Here is a 26111-nt window from a genome sequence, read left to right as displayed (position 1 = left end):
GAGCCCCCACCCCCAAAAAAGGAAGCCTTTGAGGATAGATACACAATTAGCCTAAAGACTTCACTTTCTCCTCAGGAAAAGTGAGTAAGGGAGAAAGTGCCCTTTGCTGAAAGACTTCAGGACAAATGCCCTCCCACCCCTGAACACTCAGGAAGTCCAGGGTGCCTGTATCCCTGAGATATCCACCTCCTTTCTTCTGCCTCATCTCCCATCCTCAAGCTGGGGGGAGTGGAGGTGGGGAGTCCAAAGACCTGAATTCAAATCCTGGTTGAATTCAAATACCAGGGTGCCTAGGGGGCATGGTGGTCAGAGTACTGGCCTTGGGTCAGGAAGCCCTGAGTTCAAATCTAGCTTCAGACACATTCTATCTGTGTGATTCTGGGAAGGTCACATTACCTGTCTGCCTCAGTTTCCTCATTTGTAAAATGGGAATAATGACCCCTGCCTCCCAGGGTCTGTCTAAGGATCACAGGAGATAACCATCATCCCACAGTCAGCACAGTCCGGTGCCCGCCACGCAGCACTTTGGGATCATGGACAAATCAGATCGCTTCACCTAGGGAATGCTGGGTACAGGACCAGGTGACTGCTGAGCCTCTAAGTCCTGGGAAATGACTGAGAGCCTCCCCCAGGAAAATGAGGCCATCCCCAAGGGGTGCTGGGTGAAGCCCCCACAGCACCTCTCCTTGTAGGGCCTGGGAAAGGAGCGAGACTTCAGAGCTTCAGGGGATGATGGGGGAGGGCAGCAATGGACCTTCTAAAGCCATGGGGGGGGGGGGGCGGTGAGCTAGAGAGCTTCTCGAGCCCCTAGGGGGCAGCTACAAACCTTCTAGAGCCCCTAGGGGGCAGCTACAGACCTTCTAGAGCCCCTGGGGTGATAGTTACAAACCTTCTAGAGCCATGGGGGGGGTCAGTTACAGAGCTTCTAAAGCCATGAGGGGTGAGCTAGAGAGCTTCTAGAGCCCCTGGGGAGGCAGCTACAGACCTTTCAGCGCCTCTCTGCAGTGGTAGTTATGAGTCCTCTCCCTTCCCTCCCCCGTTAGGAGGTGGAATCAGCCACAAGTCAGTCCATCAATCAGTCAGTCCACATTTATTAAGCGCCTACTGTGCGCCAGCCACCTCCTGATGGACACCTGGGCAGTAAGGCAGGGCCCTGCCTCAGCAGGCTCAGAAGGGGCCTGGGGCTGGCTGCCTCTCCTCTCCTCTCATTGGCTTTCCTTTTTCCTCCTCCTTCCTTCCCCACCAGGGGCAGCAGGCTCCCCCTCCTTGCTCCCTCCCCAGCTGGCTGGGCCAGGCTTTCCGGTTACACAGTAACCTGTTGCTCTGGTTCTCATCCCACCTTAACGTGCCCCGCCCCTCCCTTGCTCCCTCCCTCGCTCCCTCCCTCCCTGCTCCTTGGACCAGACGGGTGAACGCAGTCTTCTGCCCAGTGCCTGACTGCTGGGCCCCTCCACAGGCCCAGGTGTGCGTCACGCATCCCACCCAAGGGGGAGAGCCACCCAGGACAGGAGCCGAGAGGACGGGAATGAGGAGGCAGTGACCGGCAGCCAGCTGGCCCCAGGTGAGGCCGTGGCCCTGGCTTGGCTCACTAGGTGGGCCTAGCTCAAGGGTGGGGGCTGAAGGAGTGGGGGGAGGGCCTTGTGGAGAGCCCAGTTCGGTGTCCTGCCCAGAACTGTCCCTTCGTGATGCTCAGGACACCCAGCCCCTGCCCACTCTCTCTTGAGGGTTATCCAGTCTGGGCACTCACCTCCGTCCCAGCTCTGGGACCTGGGCTGAGCTAGGATGCCCCAGTTCAGTGGAATGTCCACCCAGAAGGACCTGGCCAAGGGCTGCCTCTGCTGGTCAACAGAAGCTCGGGTTGGTCTGGGGCCGTCCTGAGCTAGAGGGTGACCAAGAACCTTTCAGAGTCCTTAGATGCCCCCCCCAGCTCCATGACTCAGTTTCCCCATATGGTGGCTGAGGGGATGGTATGGGGCCTGTGTGGAGGGATTGTTGTGCTCCCAGGCTGGAGAGATGATGGACGCTTGAGCTACTGGGTCCTGCTTATCCGAGGCCACCACATCCACTTCAGACCTAGCTGGTTGCAACACTGGGGTGGGGGTGGGGGGGTGTCTTGGACACTTGGGTTACTCTTTTAAGTTCGTCCCGTACCTCCCCACCTCACTCTCTCCTCCCGCGCTGGGGCTCTGGGCCTAGAGGGGAACCCAAACATTCCCCTGCGTCACAAAGACAGGAGGGGGCGGAGCAAGGCAGGTGGTGGGGCAGGACAGAGAACTTCATCCTTTGTGTAAAAAAGGTGCCCCCCCATGTCACACTTTTCATGTCAGTGTTCCCACCCCCCCAAAACCACTGGGGGCTCCCAGGGCTGCCAGAAGGAAAGACTGCCCTGTGCACCCCTTTGTCCCCCCACAAGGCCCCACCCAAGCCAAGGAGCTACCCTTTAAACCTGTAGCCGTGAGAGCCCCAAGCAGGCCTCTTCCCAGGCCAAGGGGGTGGGGGCAGAAGTCACAGTCAGGGTTCAAGCTCAGGCTCTGGCCCTCTGCCTGGGGTGGAGCTCCAGGCCTCTAGAGCAGCCTAGACTCTGGGTCTGGGACCCTCCTGGAGATGGGGCCAGCTTCCCAAACAATATCAAGGGTGTTCTAAAATGCTAGGAGAAGGGGTCATGGAGGTGACTGCTCTTCCCACAAAGGGAAACCAAGGCACACAGTCAACTGCAATTATTCAGTCTGACTCCCCAGCCCGTGCAGGGTTCTCTGGACAGACATTGGAGCGCTTCACCATTTCCTTCTCTAGCTCATTTGACAGATGAGGAAACCGAGGCCAGCAGGGTACAGTGCCTTGCCCAGGGTCACCTAGCTTGGAAGGGCCTGAGAACAGATTCTAACTCAGGGAGATGAGGCTTCCTGACCCTAGGACCCTTCCAGGGTCACTAGCACATCAACTCCTAGGTCTCTTTTTTTCCTCCGGGCCCCCCACCCCAGTAGCTCCACAAGCAGCCCTGGAGGGCAGGCAGTCAGGGCCCTTCTTTTTGGTCAGTCCTTGTCTGGGAGGCCTAGCCTAGAGCCCTGAGGGGTGAGGGGCTGGTGAGGAGCCAGAGAGCCGTTTCGGGCCTTTCCTCGGCTCTCTGGCCCTGAGTGAGGCTGCCCAAGGGAGAGCACTCAGTCCAGCCAGGCCCCCAGAGCAGGGCACAGCCTCTGCCCTCTTCCTCCTCCCAGAGACTTGCTCTGAGCTGAGGCCCCAGACTAGACCTGGAGCCCTGCTCACCAAGTCAACCAGCCTCCCCTGCCCCAGCCCTCCCCCAAGGTCACCAGGCATCTACTGGCAGTGCTGAGCCGGAGTTTGGACTTAGAGCTGGTGGTTGGCATTCCTCTGGCCTGTTTTGCTGCCTCTCCCTGCCCAGGGTGGGGCAGGTTCTGGGTGCTGCCCTCCCTCCCTGAGGTTTGTCAGTCAGACCTGGGGCTTCCCCCCAGCATTGCTCTGGGCTGTCCTTCATGGGTCCTGGGCACCCTGCTGCCCTCCTCTTTCCCCAGGACTGCAGTGAGCCAAAGGGCGAGGGCTTCTGCTCTTCTTCCCACCCTGAGCAGCCCTGGGCCTGGGCAGGTACTTGGTGAAGGGAGAGTCACCTCATTCCTCCCCAACCACCCTACTCTCTCAGAAATCCTTTATGACAGGTCCATTCCCCAGATAGAAAAACAGGCCCAGAAAGCATGGACAACTCTAATGTTCAGCCCCCTCCCATATCTTTCAGAGGTAGCCATTCAAAGGTGTGGCCAGCCAGTGGTGACGCCTGGTCCCAGAAGCTTAGGCCTGGCACTACCCTTCCAAGACTCTCTACTGGCATTCCCAGGACCCATCATTTCTGCCCCCTGCTTTGTCCCTTTTCAGTCAGGCTCCTATAATTTCCAAGTTCTGAGTTCCTGTCTGGCTCTGCCTCTGCTTTGAAACTGTGACCTTAAAGCCCACAGACCCCTGTGGGAGGAGGGGGGCCTGTTTCTTCATGTGTGATGGCCCTGGAGCTGGGTTAGGGGCACCTTCCCCAAGGACCAGGGCAGGGCCTGAAATAGGGCCCTTCCCCCCAAAACTGGGAGGTCTCCAAGGGGCAGCCTCAAGGACCCTGTCTGGGCCATGTAGAGAAGAGGGAGGATCACTGTCACGCTGCCTCAGTTTTACCATCTATAAAACAAGGATGTTTGACTGGCTCAGACTACCTCCTTCTCCAATGTGTGGGGCTCTGACCCTCAGGGTCTAAGGCAGAGTTTGGTGCTCTGGATGGGGGCAGGGGGGCGGGGTTTGGGGAGGTGCTGCCTGCTGCTGAGGACATCCTAGGCTCAGGCCCAAGGACTTCTGGCCCCTGCCCTGGGAGAATGTCTGGAATGTGTGTGAGCACAAGCCTGGCCGAGCCCCATCTGTTTGTTTTATGGGATTCCTGGCCAGTGTGTGCGTGCGTGCCACATATGTGTACAGAGGGCCACGAGTCTGTGCGTGTGCATGTGCATGGGCAGGCACAATGTCAGCGCACCCCCCGCAGGCAGGTGCTCACACCCGAGCTCCAGGTGGTTTGTCTGTCAGGCCTGGGCATGGGCGCTGCCATGTCAAGAGGACCCCTCCTCCGATGCCCAAGAAGACTCTGCACGAATGCAGCAGTCCTTCGAGCCCCTGCTTTAGCGCAGAGCCTGGCAAATAGTGGGCATTTAATTAATGCATGGCCACATTCTTCCTGAGCTCAGTGGTGAGCAGCAGTCCCTCAGCTGGGTAAGATTCCAACCTGAGAGCACAGGGAAGGATAAGGGATGAGCAGGGAATGCTGGGAAGTATTTAACAACAAGCTCTCCAGGAAACACTGGACACCTGACTCACTTTTTAAAAATTTCATCTGCATCGTCAATGCCTTCTTCAGTCTTGGATCAGTAAAGCAACTGAGCCCTGGATTGTTCCCCTGGATTGTGAGGGGAATGTTCACCCTGAATGTTTAACTATTGGCTCTAGGTGCCGACAGGGTGAGCACCTCCCTCAGCTGGACCTCCCAGGGCATGACGACCACCAAGTCCCTCTGAAGGAGACTAAGGCCAAGCTCCCAGACCCTCTGGGCTCCTCATGCTTCCTTCGGTTTGTCTTGTAGCTGGACAGTTCCTAGGAGACCATGAGCCAGTTGGGATCCCTGAACAGCAGCTCCAGATCGCCCAAGTGAGCAGGGGTGGGGTGGGGCACTCCTGGAGGTGGGGGGACGAAGGGGGGCACACCCCTTCCCTGGCTCTCCTCTGGCCCAGGCCATGGGCAGAGCATCCTCGGGTGAGGAGTGAGGGGTGGGGGGTGGGGGGAGGGCAGGGGCAGGCCACAAGGATGGAGGACTCTGTCCCTGGCTTACGCCTGCACCCCTTCCTCCCCTCAGCAACATGGGGCACTCCGATGGGAAGACCAAGATTAGTGCTAAGGACCTGTATGGTGAGTGCCCTTGTAGGTCCCTGGGGCTGAGGGAAGGGGGTACCTGGCCTGGGGGCCCCCATTCCACCTGCCTGGATTAGAGGAGGCTTGGCAAGGGAGCCTGCGGGGGGGGGGGGGGCGAGGATCTGAGGGAAGCAACTTCAGGCTGAGTCAGAGTGGCTGAGCTTTTGTGAGGGATGTATCTGAGGGCCTCTGGGAGGGCAAGGAAAGGAGGGCTAGATTCTGAGTCTGATGCCCTGAGTTCAAATGCTAGTTCTGCCACAGACTACCTGTGTGACCTCAGACAAGACCCTGTTTGTCTGAGCCTCAGCTTGGCACTGGATCCTTTGAAGAAAGAGAGAGGATGGAGGGAGGGAATAATCATTTACAGAGCACCTACTATGTGCCGGGCATTGGGCTAATCGTCAGAGTCCCTCAACAACTCCCAGACTGGCAAGGTGGAAGGATGGAGGAAGATAGGGAAAGGCCTCCTGTAGAACTGGAACCTAAAGAAAGCCCAGGATGTCAGTGCAGCCCCCGGGCCCTACACTTTTGGGGGGCTGGGTCTGCTCTCCATGGGGGTTCTCAGACTGGTCCCCCACTTTTGGGGGAGCTGGGTCTGCTCTCCATGGGGGCTCTCAGACTGGTTCCCCATTTTTGGGGGAGCTGGGTCTGCTCTAGGGTGGGGGCTCCCAGACTGGCCATACCTGTGTGTCCTCAGACAGGTAAGGGGAGACGCCTTTACTTATTCATGGGATGTTAACTTTTATTCCCCTGGGGCTGCTCCCTCTTCCAGAATCAGTTGCAACCAGATCCCAAGAGCGCTGGGTCTGTTCTTGTCTGTCTGTAAAGGCCTCGTGGGGGGCAGGGAAGGGAGGTCTGGTCCTGCCTTCTCTCCAGCTCAAGAGCCCTCTGTAGGACTCGGGCTGGACAAGATGGATGCAGGGGGCAGGCCTGTGCTCTGGGCTTCCCCTGGAGCTTATGAGACAGTAGGCTACCTGCCCATCTGAAGGGATCCAAGGTCTTGTCCTCAGAAAGGCCTGAAGCCAAAGAAAGCTGAGTTGCATAGCAGGCATTGGCAGAGGCTAGGGAGGGGGCAGTTGGCCCAGCCTCTTGTGGTTCTTGGTTAAGAAATGGGGGAGGGGGAAGCTGGAACTCCTTTGGCCCTGGATATAATTATGGTACTTATGCAAATAATATGAAAAGAGAGTGCAGCTGGGCTCCCCAATGGGCCTCCAGGCCCCATACCCCCTTCCCAATCGCATCTGGGGCCTCTGCTTGTCCCTCCCCACTCCAAGGCTTACACTGACCACCTGGCTCCCTGTTCAGACTCAGACCTGCGCTTCTTGTGGGGTGGAGTAGGGGCAGGCTCTCCCCCTCCCCCTCCGGGGGGCCTCCAATGCCTTCCCCTGGGCAGGGTGACCCATCCAGGTGCTTCAAATTCCTTGTTGCCACATGGTCCTTCCTGGTGCATAACCCGACCACTCCCTCTGCAGGGTGATAATGCCACTTGACTCAGCTCTGACCCTGCATTCCAAGACTGACCAGGCACCTCCCTCCACCCCTCACTGTCAAGGGCAGAGGCCTGTCCTGGTCACACCCCCTGCCCTGGGGAACTGTGGGAGACTACTCCCTTTGCCCCTTCCCCTGCAGCCGACTCAGTTCCCAGGCCTGAGGAGGGAAGGTCAGTCAGTCCTTGTCTCATCCTTGTGTTTCAGAGAAAAGGAAGAAATACTCCAACTCCAATGTCATCATGCATGAGACATCCCAGTATCACGTGCAGGTGAGAGCCAAAGCTCAAGCAGTGACATCCGAGTCTGCGTAGACCTGAGGATCTCCCCTTTCTGAGAACTTCTCCTCGCTCCCCAACCCCAGAACAGGAAATTCTCATTTCATGAGAAAGGAAAGCAAGGCATAGACAGAGAAAAGGACTTGGCCCCTTGGCCCACAGTCACTGGGAAAATGAAGCCTGGATCCAGATCCCAAGACTAGGGCACTGGTAGAACACACATCAGTTTGCCCCCAGCATCCCTGGGCGGAGTGTGGTAGACAGATCTTTGGTGAACTCCCATGGTGCCGAGCTCCACTCTGGATACCTGGCCCCTCATCTTGGGGCAGCTCCTCAGAGGAGTCCAGGGTACAGGCAGTTGGGAGTCCAAAGGAGCAGGGACCAAACCCCAGGCCCAAGGCCGATGCTCAGCACCAGTTATGAGAGTGAATCACCAGGGAGATTCCGATAAGGAAGTCTGCTTCAGGGGAAACCACCCCAAAGGTGAAGGTCCCCTGCTAGCCTGCTGGCTCATGACCAGGGTCAAAGAGCCCGGTGATCCGACCAGGTGTTCAGGGCAGGCAGTTAACCAGTAACTGGAGAGAGAGCTTTCAAGTACAAGTCATCCATGGGGAGCTCAGGCCCTGGGCAGAGCCAGCTTCCTGGTTGGGAGCTCAGTTTCTGTCTGTACTTGTGGGGCACAGGGGTCCTCAGCTGGTCTTCTGTGGTGCCACCTTCTCTCATGGTTAAGGGCTGTAGGAGGGTATGGGGAACAAGGGCTGGAGGCCCATCTGGAGGCAGCCTGGGAGAGAGGAGGCGAATGCAGCTGGAAGGGGCTGGAGGCCCAAGCTGCTGGTCAGTGGGGACCCTCCTTCTGGAAGGTGTAGGTTGAGGTCACTACTAGGGGTTTCCTGCTCAGACTCTGGGCTGGGTGAGTGAGCAGCAGAGTCACAGTGGGAATGGGACAAGACAGACAAGTGAGTCCCTCTTCAGGGGCAGGACCAAGCTTCCTGTCAGCCAGGCCCTTTGAGGGGGAGCTAGGACGGTGGAGGCCCCTGAACTTTGGTCTCAGCAGATGGTCTCTATTAGTACTTGCAGGCAGAATGAAGAAGGGAAGGGACAGAAAAGCCTCAGGCTCTAGGCTCCTAGTGCCCAGCGGCTCCCCTCTCCTGCATGGGGTGGGGGTGGGGTGGCACACATAGCCCCTAGAGCCTGGGCACCCTCCCCATGCATTTAAATGCAGCTGAAGCCTGTAGGCAGCCCAGGCTGTGTGGGGCAGACAGGACCAGGGATGGGGGGGCGGAGCAGGCCCTGGAAGCAGCCCTAGGATCCTGAGAGGGGTAGGGGGGCATGTGCTGCTTTTAGCCCTCCCCTCTCCTCTGTCCCTCACTGTGGCTTATCACCCCTAACTGGTCCAGAGACAGGCTGGGGAGGGAGCTCAGCCTCACTGCCTCCTACCCTCTACCCCTGGCGCAAAGCTCCACTCCCCTCTGCAAGGAAGCCCTCCCAGGGGAGCAGAGTCCCCTCAGAATCAGGGTTCCACTGCTCCTCCTCTAGGAGAGCCTTCCCCTGTAGATCGAGGCCTCCTCAGATCAGGGATCTGATGGATACCCTTCCTCCCCTGTCCTCAGCATTTGGCCACATTCATGATGGACAAGAGTGAGGCCATCGTCACAGTAGACGATGCCATCCGCAAGCTGGTCCAGCTGAGCTCCAAGGAGAAGATTTGGACCCAAGAGATGCTTCTCCAAGTGAACGACTCATGGATAAAGCTGCTGGACTGTGAGTCTAAGGTAAGCCCTGGGCAGGGCCTGGAAAGGGCCACCGAGGGGCGAACCTTGAGACCCAGGTGGAGGCACACAGGGAGATCAAGGAAGCATTTTGGGCTGAGCCAAGTACGGCCTGGGATTTGCGCCCAGTGCTACACATCTGTCACTCATGGGGTAGGAGTCCATGCTAGGACTTCCCCGTTGGGTCATTTACATATAAACTTGAATCTCATTTGCGTACTGCTCACCTTGGCCAAGGGGGCACCTAGGATGAATGAAGGACTCGCGGGTCCTCCTTTAGGGGAAGAAGAGTCTGGGCCGGAGGGGCATCAGGGGGGCTGGAGGGGGGTCAGGGGACCGGGACCTTTGCCCTGGGAGGGGGAGGGGCCTAAAGGAGGGTAAGAGAGGCCTGGGGGGAGGATTGGGCTCGGAGGAGGGACCTAGACCTGATGGGCGGAGCCTAAAGGAGAGTGAAAGAGGGGTGGGCTCCGGGGGGAGGGGCCCGGAGGAGGGTGAGATGGGTGGGCTCTGGGGGGAGGGGCCCGAAGGAGGGTGAGAGATGGGGGGGCTCTGGGGGGAGGGGCCCGGAGGCTCTGGGGGGAGGGGCCCGGAGGAGGGTGAGAGATGGGGGGGCTCTGGGGGGAGGGGCCCGAAGGAGGGTGAGAGATGGGGGGGCTCTGGGGGGAGGGGCCCGAAGGAGGGTGAGAGATGGGGGGCTCTGGGGGGAGGGGCCCGGAGGAGGGTGAGAGATGGGGGGGCTCTGGGGGGAGGGGCCCGAAGGAGGGTGAGAGATGGGGGGGCTCTGGGGGAGGGGCCCGGAGGAGGGTGAGAGATGGGGGGGCTCTGGGGGGAGGGGCCCGAAGGAGGGTGAGAGATGGGGGGGGCTCTGGGGGGAGGGGCCCGAAGGAGGGTGAGAGATGGGGGGGCTCTGGGGGGAGGGGCCCGAAGGAGGGTGAGAGATGGGGGGGCTCTGGGGGGAGGGGCCCGAAGGAGGGTGAGAGATGGGGGGCCTCTGGGGGGAGGGGCCCGGAGGCTCTGGGGGGAGGGGCCCGGAGGAGGGTGAGAGATGGGGGGGCTCTGGGGGGAGGGGCCCGAAGGAGGGTGAGAGATGGGGGGGCTCTGGGGGAGGGGCCCGGAGGAGGGTGAGAGATGGGGGGGCTCTGGGGGGAGGGGCCCGAAGGAGGGTGAGAGATGGGGGGGGCTCTGGGGGGAGGGGCCCGAAGGAGGGTGAGAGATGGGGGGGCTCTGGGGGGAGGGGCCCGAAGGAGGGTGAGAGATGGGGGGGCTCTGGGGGGAGGGGCCCGAAGGAGGGTGAGAGATGGGGGGGCTCTGGGGGGAGGGGCCCGGAGGAGGGTGAGAAGTGGGGCCAGCCCTGAAGCTGGGGCCATGTCTCCCCTCCTCCCCGCCCAGGAGGAGCTGGAGCATTTCCCGCTGGGCACGGTGCAGCTCTGTCAGACGGTGCTGAACCAGCTTCGCTACCCCTCGGTGCTGCTGCTGGTGTGCCAGGATTTGGAGCAGCACAAGCCTGACGTGCATTTCTTTTACTGCGACGAGGTGGAGGTGAGCCCCTCCCCCAAGTCCTCTGTCCGGCCCCCCCCCTGCCCCGCCCACTGCCAGCACCCCCACCTTTCAGGGCACCGTGACTCCCCTGTGGTGACTGTGCCCGGCACTGATCAGACCCGTGAAGAGCGAGGTCTCCAGTAACTAATTAGGCACGTCGTTCCATTGGACTCGGAATCAGTGGGCAATCCTGCCTTAGGCATCTCCTAGCTGGGTGACCCTGGGCAAGGCCCTTCACCTCTGCCTGCCTCAGTTTCCTCCTCCGGAAAATGAGGCTCATGATAGCAGCTGTGAGGGCCGCATGGGGTCCCGTTTGTAACGCGTTGCATGGCAGTGTCCAAGTGTGGCCATCATGGCTGTGAATTGGAGGTGATCCCAGAGGGAAAGCGATCCAGGGAGGAGACTGAGCAGGGCTTAGATCACCAGGACAGCCCAGGCCCAGGTTGGCCCGGGGGAGCGGGCAGGCTACTTGTTAAGATTCGAAGTGACTGTGAGTGAGGCCAGGGAGTCACTGTGGGGGCCTGGGAGCATAGTGGTGCCCAGGCCAGGAAAGGGGGAATCTGGAAGAGAAGAAGAAAAATAGTGAGCCCTCGCGTCAGCCTGCTGAGGTTGAAATGGGAGTTGTTGGAGAGGTCTGGAGAGTGCCTTGTTGGGGGTGTTGGGCTGGGGCTGAATTGGGAATTCTCAGATGGTAGGTTTTGAGTCAGACTTCGTCTTACAAATGAGGAAACTGAGGCACGGGGCCATCTCCATTGTCTGTGATCACACTGATGGTCATTCAGTCAGAATTTGCACTCTAGGCTTCCTGACTCCAAATCCAAGTACGATCCACTACACCATGCTGTGTGGTGTGTCTACTAGAGAAGAGGGTTTGAGGTGGTTAAGTGGGAAAACAGAGAGCAGGCATGACCTGGAGGAAGGTCAGTCTGATACGGAGAAGGAGGAGGACCTGGAGAGAGCAATGATGAGGTGTGCCCCAGTGAACCCACCACAACCCAGGGGCTGCACAAGGGGGTGTAGGGGCACCTCCACATGTGCCCATGGCTTAGACCCAGGCTCAGACCAGGTGGCGTCCTACGCGCGCACACACACACACACACACACACACACACACACACACACATACACACACACATACATTCATACTCACATATATACTCATTCTCAGATGCACACATTCTCATACATACATTCATATTCAGATACATTATCATATGCAGGCCTTTACACACGTACTTCTACTCATACATTCATACTTACACACACATTTACACACACACTCATACACGTAAGTTCCCCTTAAAGGTACACTGTGCCTACCTTCCTCCCTTCCCACCCTGACCATAGCTCCCTGCTGTTCCCCCCACCCCAGGCAGAGCTAGTACATGAAGACATCGAGAGTGCCCTAGCAGACAGCAAGCTGGGGAAGAAGATGCGACCACAGACACTCAAGTGAGGAGGAGTCTGAGGGCAGAAGAGGGACACTTCTGGCCATGCCCAGCACGGGGATGGGGAGGGTTCAGAGGGTTTCTCGCCTGCTTCAGGCATCATAGCCATGGAAAAGCAGGATCTCTGGCCCCTCCACTGTCCCCTCCCTGGCCACCACCACTCACCTTCCCATTCCTGACCTGCATGGCTGTCCCCCAGGGGCCACCAGGAAAAGATCCGGCAGCGCCAGTCTATCCTTCCGCCACCGCAGGGCCCTGCCCCCATCCCCTTCTACCAAGATGCCGGGGCTCCCCCTCACAGCTCCAAGAATCGTGTGGCTCCTCCAGTGCCCCACAGCATGCCAGGTAGAGCAGAGATGGGTGTTGGGCATTCTCCAGGGGCCCTGGTTCAGAGACATCTGACCAAGAAGCATAATACCCCATTCCCCAGCCTGGTTCAGCCCTTCACCTCAGTGCCAGGCATAGACACACCTGCCACTCCCATACTCAAGAGAGGATGATGCAGTCCCAGCCCACAAGGAGTCCTGGCATTCCTGGGCCCTTCCCCTCCAGGGCCCATCTCATCCCTCATAGAGTTGGCACCAAGTAGGGCATCAGGGAAGGTCCAAAGGTCTCTTCTGCCTCTCCCAGATCATGGACGAAGAGACTCCAGCTCTCAGGATGAGGAGCCCAGAGCTTTGTTGGCCCAGAAGATTGAGAAGGAGACAGTGAGTGTCAGACCCTGTGACTCAAGCCCCGGGATGGGGGGCTGAGGGACAAGAGAGGGCCCACGGGGGAGGAGGCACCCTTGGGAGCTGAACCAAGCTGAGAGACTGCTCTGGCCTCATGTGGCTTCCAGCAAATCCTCAACTGTGCCCTGGATGACATCGAGCTGTTTGTGGCCCGCCTGCAGAAGGCGGCAGAAGCCTTTCGGCAGCTCAACCAGAGGAAAAAGGGCAAGAAGAATAGAAAGAAGGGGCCGGCAGGTGTGTGTGTGGGGGGAACCTGGGGGGAGGGGAGGGGAAGGGGCCCACCTGAGAGGATGGGGAGGACCCACCTGGGGAAGGGGAGGGGCCAACCTGGGGGGAGGGGAGAGGCCTACCTGAGGGGGAGGGGCCCATCTGGGGAAGGGAGAGGGGACCTGAGGCAGGGTCCCACCCAATGTCTCCTCACACTTCCCCTCTCTCCATCTTCTCCCCAGAGGGGGTCCTGACCCTCAGGGCCAAGCCCCCATCCGAAGCAGACTTTATCGACTGCTTCCAGAAAATGAAACTGGCCCTCAACCTCCTGGTAAGCCCTGCCCAGCTCCCCTCAGTGGGACCCCAGGCTCCTGTTCCCCCTGCCCTCTGCCCTCTACCCATATCTGCAGTGTGGAGAGTAGCACCCTGGCGACCAGAAGGGGATTCTCACCCCACCCCCCAGCTGCCCCTCCCTAGCTTCCTGGGTAGGTCTGTAGCACCCTGGCCTCCTCTGCCTGAGCCTCCCACGTGGCACCTAGTGTTTTGGCTACAGAAAAGAGACGCCCCCTTTCTTTGTCTGTGTCTCCTGGGAGATTGCAGAGAGAAGATGCCCCCACCCCGTACCTCCTTTGGGCAGATCTCCTGGTATGTTAAACACAAAGAGGAGATGGCTCCCCCCACCTCCTCTCTCTATGTCTCCTAGATGAGCCCCTTCACCCTGGCCACACACCCTCCTCATAGTCTACCCAGAAAGAAGCACCCTATACCCACATCCCCTGCCTGGGTCTCTTAGATGGGATTCTAGGATCCTGACTCCATGAAGAAAACCCCAGCCCTGCCCAGTCTCCCTGGGTCTCCCTTGTCCTGTTCACAGGGAGAGACACCCCACCTCCATTTTCTCCTATGCCTGAGTCTTCTGAGTGGGACCTCCATTTCCTGGCCCCAGGGGGAGATACCACACCCTATCCCTTTGTCTTCTACTCTCATTGAGATTCTGAGCTCTGGGGGAAAATGGGTGGTGTGCAGCTGGGACTGGGCTAGCTACTCATCAGCACCCTTCCTTTGTCAAGGCCAAGCTGAGAAAGCACATTCAGAATCCGAGCGCGGCTGAACTTGTTCACTTTCTCCTAGGGCCCCTGGAGCTGGTAACTAGCCACCTGGGGAGATTGGCAGGATGGGGAAGAAATAGGCCACCAACCAGGGATGGCTCTGCTCGGGCTGTCCATGGCAGCAGGAGTAGGGGGGAGGGGTTCCTCTATGGTCACAGACCCTAGGGCAGTCTACCCTCAGTAGATGTGGCGGGGAGGGGGTGGGTAGAGCTGCTCCTGATGTAGCTGGCTCTGGAGCACGCTCACAGCAGAGGGAAGGAGGATCTGCCTTGGTTGGGATGGGGCCGTCAAGCCCTGGCCCGAGCACCAGGCAGGGAAGGGGAAGGCATGAGGTTAGGGGCCTCACGGCTCTCCCTTCCCCTGAGCACCTGGGTCCTGCTGGTCCTAGATCATAAACAGCTGTGGTGGCCCTGACATTGCCCGCTCTGTGTCCAGCCCACTGCTGTCACGAGACACTGTGGATTTCCTCAAGGGCCACCTGATTCCCAAGGAGATGGCACTCTGGGAGTCTCTGGGAGAGATGTGGACCCGCTCTCGGTAAGGCATCTGGTCAAGGGACCCAGAAAAAGTATGGTCAGGCCCACCTTCTCCATCCCCACCAGGGCCAACAATGGCAAAAAAGAAAGGGGGCAGTGGGAGGTGGATGCTGACGGGTCCCAGGCAGAGGGACCCAAAAGGGCAGAGTGAGCAGGGAGTGGAGAGCCTGGATTGGAGCAGCGGTGTGGGTGAGGGTGGCAGAGAGAGCTGGGACTGCCCTGCCCACTTGCCTACTATGTCCCCCCAGAGCCGAGTGGCCTCGAGACGCCCATGTACCCCCCTACATCCCAAGGTTCCACAACGGCTGGGAGCCCCCGTTGGATGTGCTGCAGGGGGCCCCCTGGGAAGTGGAAGGTGGGCTGCTGCCAGACACTGAGGTCAGTCTGACCACGACCCCTGAGGCAGCTCTGCTGGACTGGATCCACCTGCAGGGCTGGGGCTGGGGGAGGCGCCTGAGCCAGACAAAGAAGTCCCAAAGGTGCGCAACCTCTGTCTGGTAACCCCGCCTCTCACTCCTCTCTCCCCATAGCAGAGCCCGGCCAACGGGTTCTCCTACCGCCATTCACTGAAGCAGAGTCCAGGCCCCGAGCCTGCACCCCCAGGAGACGGCTTCCCACCAGGGGGCTCCCCCAACACTGACAGGTACCCCCACCCACCCCAGTCCTACAAACCACGCTCTTTGGCTCTGTGACATGGCCAATGGAACCCGCAATATGGGGGTGTGGCCGCCAGGTGGCGGCCTAGCTGAACAAATGTGCTCACTTGTCCATGGATGGATGAGCTGCGCAGAGTCCGTTGTCCTTTCAGAATTCCAGGAAACTCACCTTTTAAACGGTCCTGGGCCACCCCAGGCGAAGGTACCTCTCGCTGTCTTCCTCATTGCCTCTCCACTCTTGGGTCTGAGGGGGTTCTCGGACCCCAATTTGGGGGGACAGCAAGAGGAGCCCTTCTCCTGGCCATCTGGGAGCCGGGGGCTCTTGGCATCTGGGCCCTGCACCCACAGCTTCCTCTGTCGGTCCTCGGTCTTTCTCCGTGTACTCAGGGACCTCAGAAAAAAAGGATAATGACTGACTCTTGCCCTTTTCTCTAATGCCGCTGTGATGTGGGCCTTTTCAGGGCACAGATCCCCATGTTATAACAGAAGATGTTGCCTCAGGAAAGTGGTAACCTCCCTAGCTAGGCAGAATCACAGCCAGGATTTGAACCCAGGCCCCTAGACCCATCCCTCCTGCTACAATACTGTGGTGTCTGTTGTAGCAGAGAAAGAGAAATTACTGCCATTGGTAGGGGGTGGGGGGGCCATGTCTCCAGTGCGAGACTCCCTGGTGACTGGTGAGAATCATAAGGAGAGGGTCTTCACAAAGAGTTTTGCAATTGATGAGTTGTCCCCAAGTCAAACAGGTGGGGAGGGGGGAGGGGGGACTCAAAGGACCTGGGGCTTCCTCCCAAATCTAGGTGTAAGTTTTGCAGTCAGAAAGGACTGACACCCACCCCAAAAAAGGACCAGTTATGAGGCTAGCTGGGTGGGGTTTGAACTTGCAGACAACGCTTTTCTGAAGGTCGGCGCTAGTAGCAACCTCTAGCCTTCTAAGACTGCCTCTGGGGCTGGCCACCTTGGTGGTGAAAGAACAGACTTCTTTCTTCAATTGATGCATTGGTTTAATGACACCTAAAACAAACAGACCGAGAAACCAAAGCAATAGAAACCCTGAGTCCTAAACATTAGTCAAGAGCCAGTGAGGCCAGAGCCCTGGGAGGCAGGCAGCTGTGCTTTGTAAGCAGGCAGGGCTTGGGCATGACTCAGGGAGCAGCACCTGGCTGCCTTCCTCGTCGGAGGCTGAGCTTCTAAGGGTTGGCTTTCTTCACTCCGGGCCACTTGGGTGTTCCCCTGTTTCTCTGCTAGTTCCTCATGGGGCAGAGTGCCCACCTTCTCTTCTGCTCTCCCCCATTCCGTTGGCTTAGGGCCTTATTCTCATTTTTTGCTCTTACAATAGGCCTGCCAGGAGTGTTTGGGTACAGGGGGAGTTTCTTCCTCCTGTTGTTAGACTTCTTAGAATGTATGCTCAGTAGTGAGATTAAAACTGGTTTCATAAACTTACATTCCTTCTAGAATAAAACTGATTTTTAAAAAACCCAGAAATTATAAAACTTCTTATGACCAGAGATTTCTATTCAGTTCAGCTCATTTCAGTTGGATTTGAAACCCTTATTAGGTGCCCTTGGGTTCCCTGATGGGAGCTGCTAGAATAAATATAACTTGGTAGAGAAGCGGACTCAGAGTTCACTCTGACCTGGCTCAGGCTTTGGGGCCTCTCTCAGTAGATGCCATGGGTCCACTTGGGTCTCCCCTTCAGATTCTTTCTAAAAGGATCCGCAACCTCCTGGGGAAGTGCCCAGGCTGATGAAACATCGTCTATAAAACAGATTTTATTTAAGCAGATAGCAAACAGAAAAGATTTCCTACTCAAGTATGCAAATATTCAGAAAATATATGTAGCCTTAAGAACCAGGTATAAAGTCCATATACTATCACCCTGGAACTAAGGGACTTCCTTCCTGTGTGAGAAAGATTTCAGGGCTGCTAGGGAATCAGCCTGCTGGCTGATAGGTCCCGCTTCCCTGGAGCCCTACACAGTCCACACCACTCACAGTACCAGCAAAGGGATAGGTCCAGGTCATAGTTCGCTGCTGTACCAATCTGTCCCCTTTGTAGCTTCACATGAGGACATCATGGCCTCCTCCCATGTCTTTGCTTCTCCTGATGACTCTTAATGACTCCAGGAGGGGAAGGACCCCCAGCACAGGGGAAGGGGACACCTCGAGGTCTGAGATATTCTGTCCCAGACAGTGACCCTGTGGCCTCCCAGCTTCCAGTGACTGCGGGAGAAGGGGAACCCTGGGAGAATTTCCTGAGCCACTTAGTAATGTTTCATGGAACCTAGAAATTCCAGTGTTTTCCTCTGTGGGTCTGATGGGTGGGATGCTTGTGGCTTCCTGGAGCTGCTTCCTGGGTCCTCCATGGTGAGGGGCATTGTCTCCAAACATGTTTGGGGTTTTGGGGTCTCCGTTCTCTCTTGGTCCGGGCTATAACCAAGGTGCTGATGAGGAGCGGTAAGTAGCCCAGACCCTCCCAGCTCCCTGGCTTCTCAGTTAGTGCCTCCTCCCTGCCTGCTCAAGATCCCCTCCCAGGAGGCCCAGTGAGGCTGACCCACTTTGCGCTTCTACCCTCTCTCTGGCAGCCCCGTTGCTGCATCCTCCGCCTCTGCTCTGCTGGCCTGCCCCATAGGCCAGGAGGGAGGAAGGAGACTCTCTGACCAGCCCCTCACCATTCTCTGCACAGGAGATCTGAGCCATCGGCCATGGCCAAATTCGCCAAAATCCGTTATGACTTCACAGCACGTAACGCCAATGAGCTGTCCGTACTGAAGGACGAGGTTCTGGAGGTAAGGAGGCCACCAAGCCCTTCCTGCTCTGCTTTCCTTGGCCCTGGGACTGGGGGTGGAGGACAGGCTGCCATTGAGTCTGTGCCTGCTATTGGCAGGAGGGGGTAGATAGAAAGACCTGTGCCCAGTGTCCTGGCAACCGAAGAATGAGGCAGCGAAATCAGCCAGTGTTGGAGAGCCTGGTCCCTTGCCCCCTCCCCCTGCTCCCAGCAGCTTGGCTGGGCTCCATACACTACCCTTCTGGGGCCGGGCCAGCATTCTGAAACACTGCACTGGCCACAAGCAAAGCCCCATCTCTGTGCTGGGACCAGGAGCCACAGGGACAGAGCCCTCAGCCCCTTTGTGTGCCCCACTAGCCATGGTGGTGAGGGGGAAGGGAGAGAGCCTAGTCCCCACAAGACAAAGGGCCAGGCTCAGCCTGGAGCTCCACTGTGCCAGACACAGCCAGCCCAGCACTGCTGCCAAGGGTTGGGGGCAGATGGGGTGGGGAGAAGGAAGGAATGGCACAAGACCTATGGATGCTAAGCTGGAGCTCTCCTTCTTGGGCTAGTCACCCCCCAGAATCCTTCAGGCTCCCCTGTGACCCAAATTCAGGTCATCTGCTCTGCACTTGGTAAATTGAGTGGAATAGGTGTGGGGGGAGGGAACAAGGGGTGTTGACATGCAGCGGAAGAAGCCCCAGTGAGCCCAGCCTGGCTTAGCAGGCATAGGGTGCAGCTGGGAGGGGGTAGGCACTGTTTTGGGTGAGTGTGGGCTAGAATTGCCTTAGAGCCTCCTCTGGCCCAACTTTTCATGTTCCCAGCAGCCCATGTGGATGTGGGGGGGGGAGGGGAACAGAGAAGTGCCCAGGCAATCGGGATCCCTGCAGACCAGCTGAATCCTCTGCAAGGTCTGCTTCCCTACCAAGGAAGGGAAAGGGCACACGGAGCAGACAGCAGTTGACCTGGGTTCTAGGTCACTACCACCTTGCTTGTGGCCTGAAGCAAGTTGTCTTCACTGTCTGGGCCTCAGTTTTTTCATCTGTAAAGAACAAGGGGGTCTCTAAGGCCATTTCTTGCTCTGACTGCCTGGTCCAAGGAAGGGGGACCCTTCAGCCCAGTCTAGCCCCAGCTGTTGGCTGGGGGGGATGGCAGAGCCTAGAACAGGTGGTTCAGGTGGGCTAGGCTTTATGGGTAAAACAGAGGTGAGCAGCCTGTCTGGGCTGATGGGCCATGGCCTGAAGACAACCCGTACTGTCCTCCCAGGTGCTGGAAGACAACAAGCAATGGTGGAAACTGAGGAACCGCAGTGGGCAGGCTGGCTACGTGCCCTTCAACATGCTGGACGTTGTCCGGCTGGAAGATGTGTACCCACTAAGTGAGCAGGTGTGGCACCAGGAGACCTGTCCAACATGCTGATTGCACACATCCTGGGGCAACCTCTGAGGGGACAGGGAGAATGCGCACGGGGTGGGCTGCCCAGGGAACTCCACACAAGGGCCAGGGAGGGAGGAAGGGCCTCATCCTGGAGGACTGGAGCCAGAGCTGAGCAGGCCAGGGGGCAGGTACCGAACAATATAAGGATGAGGCCAGAGTCTGATTCTAGGGGAGGGTATGCAGAGGGTGTGAGGGGAGATTTGCCAGGCTGAGGAGACGAGCTGAGAGTCACCCTGCAGGCCACACTGGCTGGCACTATCTCTCCAGGGAAGCAGAAACCTCCTGGAAGGAGTGGGGAGGGGCACTGGCAGAGTGGATTCCCTATGGCCAGCCTAGGGGACAAGGACAGCAGCTCTAAATGTTGGGTGGAGAGGCAGAGTTAAGGGCAAAGACCAGGAGTCCTGTGTACCAGGCAGCTGGTAATGTAGAACTGAAACTCAGGGCAGAGGAAGTCACTGCAAAATCATCAGCATGGAGATAACAGACCCAGGAAAGAGCAGAGAAGTGGGCCCAGGACGGCACTTTGCCAAAGCCCGGTGAGGGGAGAGTGTCTCAGGAGAGAGAATCATGCGGTGGGGCATCCAATGCTGGAGAGAGCTCAGGACACCCAAGGACTGAGCAGCCCCCAATCCACTAGTTAAGAAATTCTGAGTAGCTTGGAGAGAGAAGCTTCCTTGGAGCAGTGAGGCCAGGAGCCGGACTGCAGGCAGCTAGAAGGTGAAGAACTGCAGACAGCAGGTATAGACAGCCTTGTCCAGCTGTCTGACCATGAAAGGAAAAGAGAGGTTTTGAGAAAATATGGCCAAGTCAAGTAAAGGCTTATTAAGGCTAGGACACACAACCAAGAAGGGGGTGGATAAAAAGAGGCTGAAGATGAGAGAGAGAAATGGGGGTAGAAAAGGGGGGAAGCTGGGAGGACAGAGGGAATGGAGGAAAGAGAAAGGGAGAGGAGAGGAGAGAGCCAGAGAAGAACCTCAGGGCCATCCCCCCAGCCCGTCTCGCCTCTGCCCTTCTGCTGTGTTTTCCTTGGGCATGAGAGAAGCCAGTGATGCATTTAATAGAGTTTCTCATACTATTTTTAATTGTACTTAAAAATCTTCTATTAACGTAAGTGTTTACTTCTTCTCCCTCTCCTATTCCACACTTTACAAAGGCAAAGCCAACCCTGGCAAGCCATAAATGGAGTTAAGCCAAGCCAGTTCCCTCACTATTGGCCATGCCCCTCCCAGGTGCGTCCCCTCACTATTGGAGGACCAGCTGGAGAGGTGTGGGTTGGAGGGCTGTCCATTCAGGTGGAGTCAGAGCACCCATGCCAGCCTAGAGGGATGGCCCTAGGAGTGAGAGGAGGCCTTTGCCCTGGCTAAAGGCACATGGGCACTTGTGCAAGGCCTTGCAGAGCTCCCCCAGTGTGTGCCAAGTCTCACGTGACCAAACAAGCCGGCACTGCCCTGGGGCGGGGGAGCAACATTCTGATGGGGTGGAAGAGGGGCAGAGGGCTAACAGGAAAGGCGGTTTGTTGGCATTTGAATAGGGGTCACTGGGAAAGGCAGAGCAACAGGATCCCCAGAGGAATGGGAGCTGGGGAAAGAAAGGGCCACACCATTAACTGGGAGCATAGGAATTCCACTCTGACTATCAGTCCAGTCTGCCTGGAGGGCCTGGTGAGGCTCAAGATGCCCAGGATTTGGCAGGGCCAGATTGACCCTGTCCCTATCCAGAGATCTGAAACCCAAAATCCCAAACCCAACAAGGGCTTCCACTTTCTCTCCCTCTTCCAGGATAATCAGAAATACCGAGGAGATGTGAGTCCCCGAGGCCCAGGCCCCACGAGCCCCTTCCACATACTGCCTCCCAGCTATACAGGGGACAAAGAGGCCAAAGAGCGTGAGTCACTGGGAGTCTGGAGGGAGGAGGGATGGCTGGGCCTGACACATCACCTCTGCTCTCTGAAAAATAAGGATGTTCACATCTGGAAGCAGAAGAAAGAGGAGGAATGTGTTCACTTGGGGTAGGGGAGGGGCTGATAGCATCAGTGGCCAAAGAGGGAGGGGGACTACAGGGTCCCAGACCCTCCACACATGGGGACTAGGCTGATCACGGAGATGAGAGAGGGCACTTTAGGTCTTTGGGGAAACTGAGGCTGAGCTGCTGGGTGGGGAGGGCACATTTCCTGCTAAGAGACAGAGCTCTCTTGGGCACCACATTCTCACCCACCCAGAGATTCCTCAGACCCTTTCCCCCTCTCCCAGTGATGTCCTTACCCCCCAACCCCTAGGTTGGCAGAGGATGGGAAGACTTGGAGACCCCCAGAGAAAGACCCCCAGGTGGGTGCCGGGGAACTTTCCACACTCAGGATCTGCTTCCAGACAGGACTGAGCCTCTGAGCATGAAACCCTTGGCCTGACAGTCGCCCTGGAGGGGGAATGGAAGGCAGTGGGGTCAGGCTCCAGCTAGTGTGAGGCCACAGTGTGTCCTGGGTCCCCCTACCCAACTCAGTGGGCCAGAGGAGAGCACAACTGGCAAGAGCACCACCTGAGACCATGTGACCTCTGTGGCTTCTTGCAGAACTCATCATCCACATGGATGAGCTTAATCATGAGCTCGTCAAAAAGATGGCCAACCCCAAAGGGCAGCCTCCACCGAGGAAAGTGGAGAGGAGCAAGGCTGTTGTGGCCCCGCTGACCTATGACTCCAGTGCCCAGGAGGTCAGAATGTGGCTGGAAGCCAAGTCCTTCAGCCCGGGGTGAGTCCTGGAGGCTGGCGGGTGTGGGGCTGGGACTCCGGAGCCTTGAATGCCAGGGACAGTGAGGGAGCCTTAGCTTCGATGGGGCCCGGGTCCACCACCGCCCTCACCCTGTGCCCCCTTCTTCCAGGACCGTGGAGTACCTGGGTGTCCTGACGGGCATGCAGCTCTACTCCCTTAACAAGGAGGAGCTGAAGAAAGTATGCGGGGATGAGGGCGCCCGAGTCTACAGCCAACTGACAGTGCAGAAGAGCCTCCTAGAGGTCAGATCGCCTCCTCCGTCTTGCTGGGTCTCAGCCTTGACCTTCCCCTCCCACCCAGTCTGCTCCCCTCACTCTCTGGCCTCCTCCCCCAATCAGGTCGGCCTCCCTTGGCCTCCCCCAAACTAGCCCCTCCCTAAGTGAAGCTCCAGATGGGCACCTGTGGGAAGGGAAGGCAGAGGAAGCTGCCCCCTGCTTGGAGGATCCTCAGACCAGAGATGGGGTAGGACTCGAGAGTCACGTAGGGCACCCCCTGTTTGAGCAGGTTCCTGTACCAACCCACCCAGTCTTCTCCTCCTTCTCCCTCTCCCTTCTCCTTCCTCCCTCTCCCCCTCCTCTCTCCTTTTCCCTTCCAAAATCTCTGATCTGACTGAAACCCCACCTGTCTTTATTTCTCTTTCAGAAAAATCAGGGTGGGTCTGAGTTGGAGGAGCTTCTGCAAAGGTTCCAAAAGAAGACGATGGAGGAGGGCCAGAGCTAGACCTTTGTTGGGGCTGGGGAGGAAAGGGGGCTCCCTGGCCCAGCACCATTGTTCTGGGGACTTGCCTCAGTATTGTGTGAAGTATTGTTTTATATCCCTCCTGTTTCATGTGGACACAGCATATGTATTTAGGCCTGGCCCCCCTGCCCTGGCCTGGCTCCCTGCCCCATTCCACCCAGGCTACATCTTCCCCTCCCTTTGCCCTGGGGCTCCCAGGGCCACAATACCCTCACTCTCAGGCCCTGGACATCTCCAGCTGTTTCTGGGTTGCCCCTCCCAGATAGCCCCCAGAGTCAGCAATGAGACTTTGAGCACAGCCCTTCTGCCGCATTCCTCTCAGACAGGCTCTCTGCACATACCCAGTCACTCACATGTGGTCCATCAGAGGCATCAGGCCTAGCTGCCCCCTACACACACACACACCTCAGGGCCAATTGGCAGCTGCTTCTACATCAAGGAAGGTACTGTCCTTGCCTTGGCTCTAGTCTGACCCCTCAAGTCTCCATGGAATGTGTCAGTAATGGCCCCCAGTTCTATCCCAGCCCAGACTCTAAATGCCCCTCTACTTGGGAGCCAGCTGGGAAGTGTGGGCCACCTCGTCAGCCCTGTCAACCTCTGGTCTGGCTGTGATGCCCTGAAGAAAGGGGGGCAGCATGGTGTGGTGGAACCTGGGGCCCCATCCCCATTCATCTTGGCTACTCAAGTACCCACCTTAAGGTGAAGGGCTTGGACGGAGAGACCTGTGAGGTGCCTGGTACCCTTCTTCCCTCTCTGCCAGGCTCTTCCTGGATAGCAGTGGGCAGGAGCCACTCACCCCTGGTAACTATACCCCCACACCTCTTCTTGGTCTAAAAGTTCCTGACTGTAGCTGAGGCCTGCTCCTCCCACCCCCAGCCTTGTGGAACACTGGGAAGGTCAGGGCCCCCTCGATGCTTGCCTATTTGCCTTGGGGTTGAGGCCGCTGCCCGCAAGGGCTCCTTTCTTTTCCTTGGGAGGCACTGGGCTAGTCATGGGGAGAGGCTGGGCTCAGCAGGAGACCTGAGCTGCAAAGACTGGTTGCCAGGTTTGGGAGGGTGGTAGTGGGGGGACACCATCCCTCATCAGTCCTGATGCATTTGTCCCATTGCAAGCTCTTGACCCCATCCCCCCCAAGGCGGGAGCTGCCTCTGCCTGGCCCAGCCTGGAAGAGGACAGACTATAGTTCACACCCTGATCAGAGATCACGGGGCCTCGACCCATAGAAGAGTCATTAAAAACGCTGATTTCTCCACCAGCCCTGGCTCTCTGTTTGTTCTGGGGGAGCCCCCGAGCTGCCCCCTTGCCCTGACTACCAGAGCCCCAACCTCATAGCCAACAGACCCAAGTTCTGCTCCAGTACCAACTAAGTGGGTTCTTCCCTCTCCTGAGCCTCAGTTTCCTCCCCTGTAAAGTACAGGAGTTCCCCTAGATGACCTCAGAGCATGGTCAGTTTGTTTGGGGTCAGTGCTGTGCTGTGTTGGCATGGAAGGATGGACTGGCAGGCAGCCCAGAGAAGGGTACTGAGCCCTGGAGGCTCAGGAAGTAGCCAACCCCTGCACTCTCCTAGGGTCAGAGGTTTGGGCCTGGAGAACTGACCAGGAGTGACCTCGCCCCTCATTCTGGGCTGGCACCTCCCCTGTACCTCTGCTGAAGCTGTCCATGGCTTCACCTCAACCAAAGAACAGAGAGCTAAGGAGAGAGCATCTCAGTGAGCAGAAGCAGGGGTAGGGGCAGGCAGTGAACAGCTCAGGCTCATGGGCGATGTTGTTTCTGAGGGGCGCTTTGTGGCAATACCAACAGTGCCCCCTGGTCCAGATGGTGCTGGAGGAGGCAGAGGCATGCCTGGAGTGCTGGTGTCCTCAGCATCCAAGATGGTGGGTGCACTCCCTTTCTCCCTGAGGTACCCACGAGGCAGTCTCAGAAGCCTCATTTCCACAGCCTCACTGGTCGGGGGCTTCTGCACTGCTCCCTGTGTGCCAGAAGCTGTGCTGAGCTAAGCCTCTGCCCCAAGGAGCTCACATTCCAGGAGGGGGAGACAACCCATGGGGGGAGCATTTGGTCAAGGGGAGGGGAGATTGCTTACCCTTTCCAGCAGCAATGATGGATCTGATTATGGTTCCAGAAGTAGAAAGGGGAAGGGGCTGGTGTTCAAAGGGAAGGGCCACAAGGAGATGGACTGAGTGGCAACACATGAGAGACCTCAGTGGAGAGGCCAGCCCGGCCCGGAGCTCTTCCAAAGGAAGCCACCTGTGTCAGGGGAGCTCCTTGGTCCAGTACAGATGCTGCCAGATCAGCAAGGGGGCATCATTCCTGGAAGTGTCTGGAGGGCGACGGGAGAGCACTCCCATCCACATGTGGGCAGCGAATGTGCCCCTGGCCTTGGGTCAATGCATAGGCCTCAGCATGGGAGCAGAAGCCAGATATGGGGGAAAAGGGATCAGACACACAGAATATGGGCATCCAGGTTCTGCCCCAGAGACGCAGGGATTATTACCGTGATGGGAAGTACTCTGGTGGGGCTCGTATCACACCAAGGCTTCTGAGTCTGGCACTCGTGAATCCACAAGGGGTCACAGGAAACTTGGAAGGAAAGAGTTACACCTGAGGCCTCGGGCATGAGCAGACCTCACGGTTCTAGGCTGAGACGCTATCTGATGATCAGTCAACATCGTCGAAGTACCTTTCAGAGAGGAGTTTTACTAATGCCGACAATAAGAATGGTTGGTAGTCTGCACTCCCACCTGTACATCCAGAATCCAGGGGAACATGGGCTTGAGCACACAGGGGCAAAGGCACGTCTCCCAGATCCTAGCTGTTGGAAGTCCTCTTTTCCCTTTCCCAGGAGTGCTCAAGCTCTCCTGGGCCCCTCTAGTTTGTACGTGAGCCCTTGTAGGATCTCTGTACAATCTTAGGAAATGCTGGGGACCTGTAAAGGAGATTGGCAATTTCCAGATGGCAATCCATGCCCTTCCCCTCCTCCTCCTTTGTAACTCTGAGCCCAGCTCACTGTCTGTCTGTTCTGTCTGTCTCAGATACACAGGTGATGAACAAGCTCTACAAGGCAGCCATTCAGATGTCTGCTGCAATCTGGACAATAGGCATTTTTCATCCACTTGGTCTTTCCTGTGTGGATGGACAAGTCAGACTTCTTTGCCTGGTGACAGATCAGAATATGTGATGTCTATCCTGTTACACTGTTAG

General features: G+C 57.7%; 1 protein-coding gene across 6 annotated transcripts; it reads left to right on the top strand.

Annotated features, from left to right (window-relative positions):
- Window positions 1-1383: 1383 nt before the first annotated feature.
- Window positions 1384-24165, top strand: EPS8L2 (EPS8 signaling adaptor L2). Of its 6 annotated transcripts, none has more exons than XM_072639521.1 (22): window positions 1384-1561; window positions 4987-5184; window positions 5390-5442; window positions 7140-7204; window positions 8821-8982; window positions 10369-10518; window positions 11891-11970; window positions 12166-12311; window positions 12597-12673; window positions 12805-12931; window positions 13147-13235; window positions 13505-13549; window positions 13975-14049; window positions 14402-14550; window positions 14798-14927; window positions 15083-15192; window positions 17891-17993; window positions 19238-19357; window positions 21187-21292; window positions 21974-22151; window positions 22282-22414; window positions 22815-24165. In XM_072639521.1, the coding sequence occupies exons 2-22, from the start codon at window positions 5141-5143 to the stop codon at window positions 22890-22892; spliced, it is 2220 nt and encodes a 739-aa protein (XP_072495622.1). In that variant the 5' UTR covers window positions 1384-1561; window positions 4987-5140; the 3' UTR covers window positions 22893-24165. The 6 variants fall into 6 exon arrangements, with proteins under 6 accessions (XP_072495622.1, XP_072495620.1, XP_072495624.1 ...); XM_072639519.1 differs by having other exon boundaries at window positions 15080-15192; XM_072639520.1 differs by having other exon boundaries at window positions 1398-1561; window positions 5120-5184; window positions 15080-15192.
- Window positions 24166-26111: the final 1946 nt, after the last annotated feature.

Source organism: Notamacropus eugenii, chromosome 2 (genome assembly GCF_028372415.1).
Source record: "Notamacropus eugenii isolate mMacEug1 chromosome 2, mMacEug1.pri_v2, whole genome shotgun sequence".
In the NCBI taxonomy this organism is placed as follows: domain Eukaryota; kingdom Metazoa; phylum Chordata; class Mammalia; order Diprotodontia; family Macropodidae; genus Notamacropus; species Notamacropus eugenii.
The sequence above is the reverse complement of the archived record's forward strand: the minus strand, read 5'-3'. Positions and strand labels throughout refer to the sequence as shown.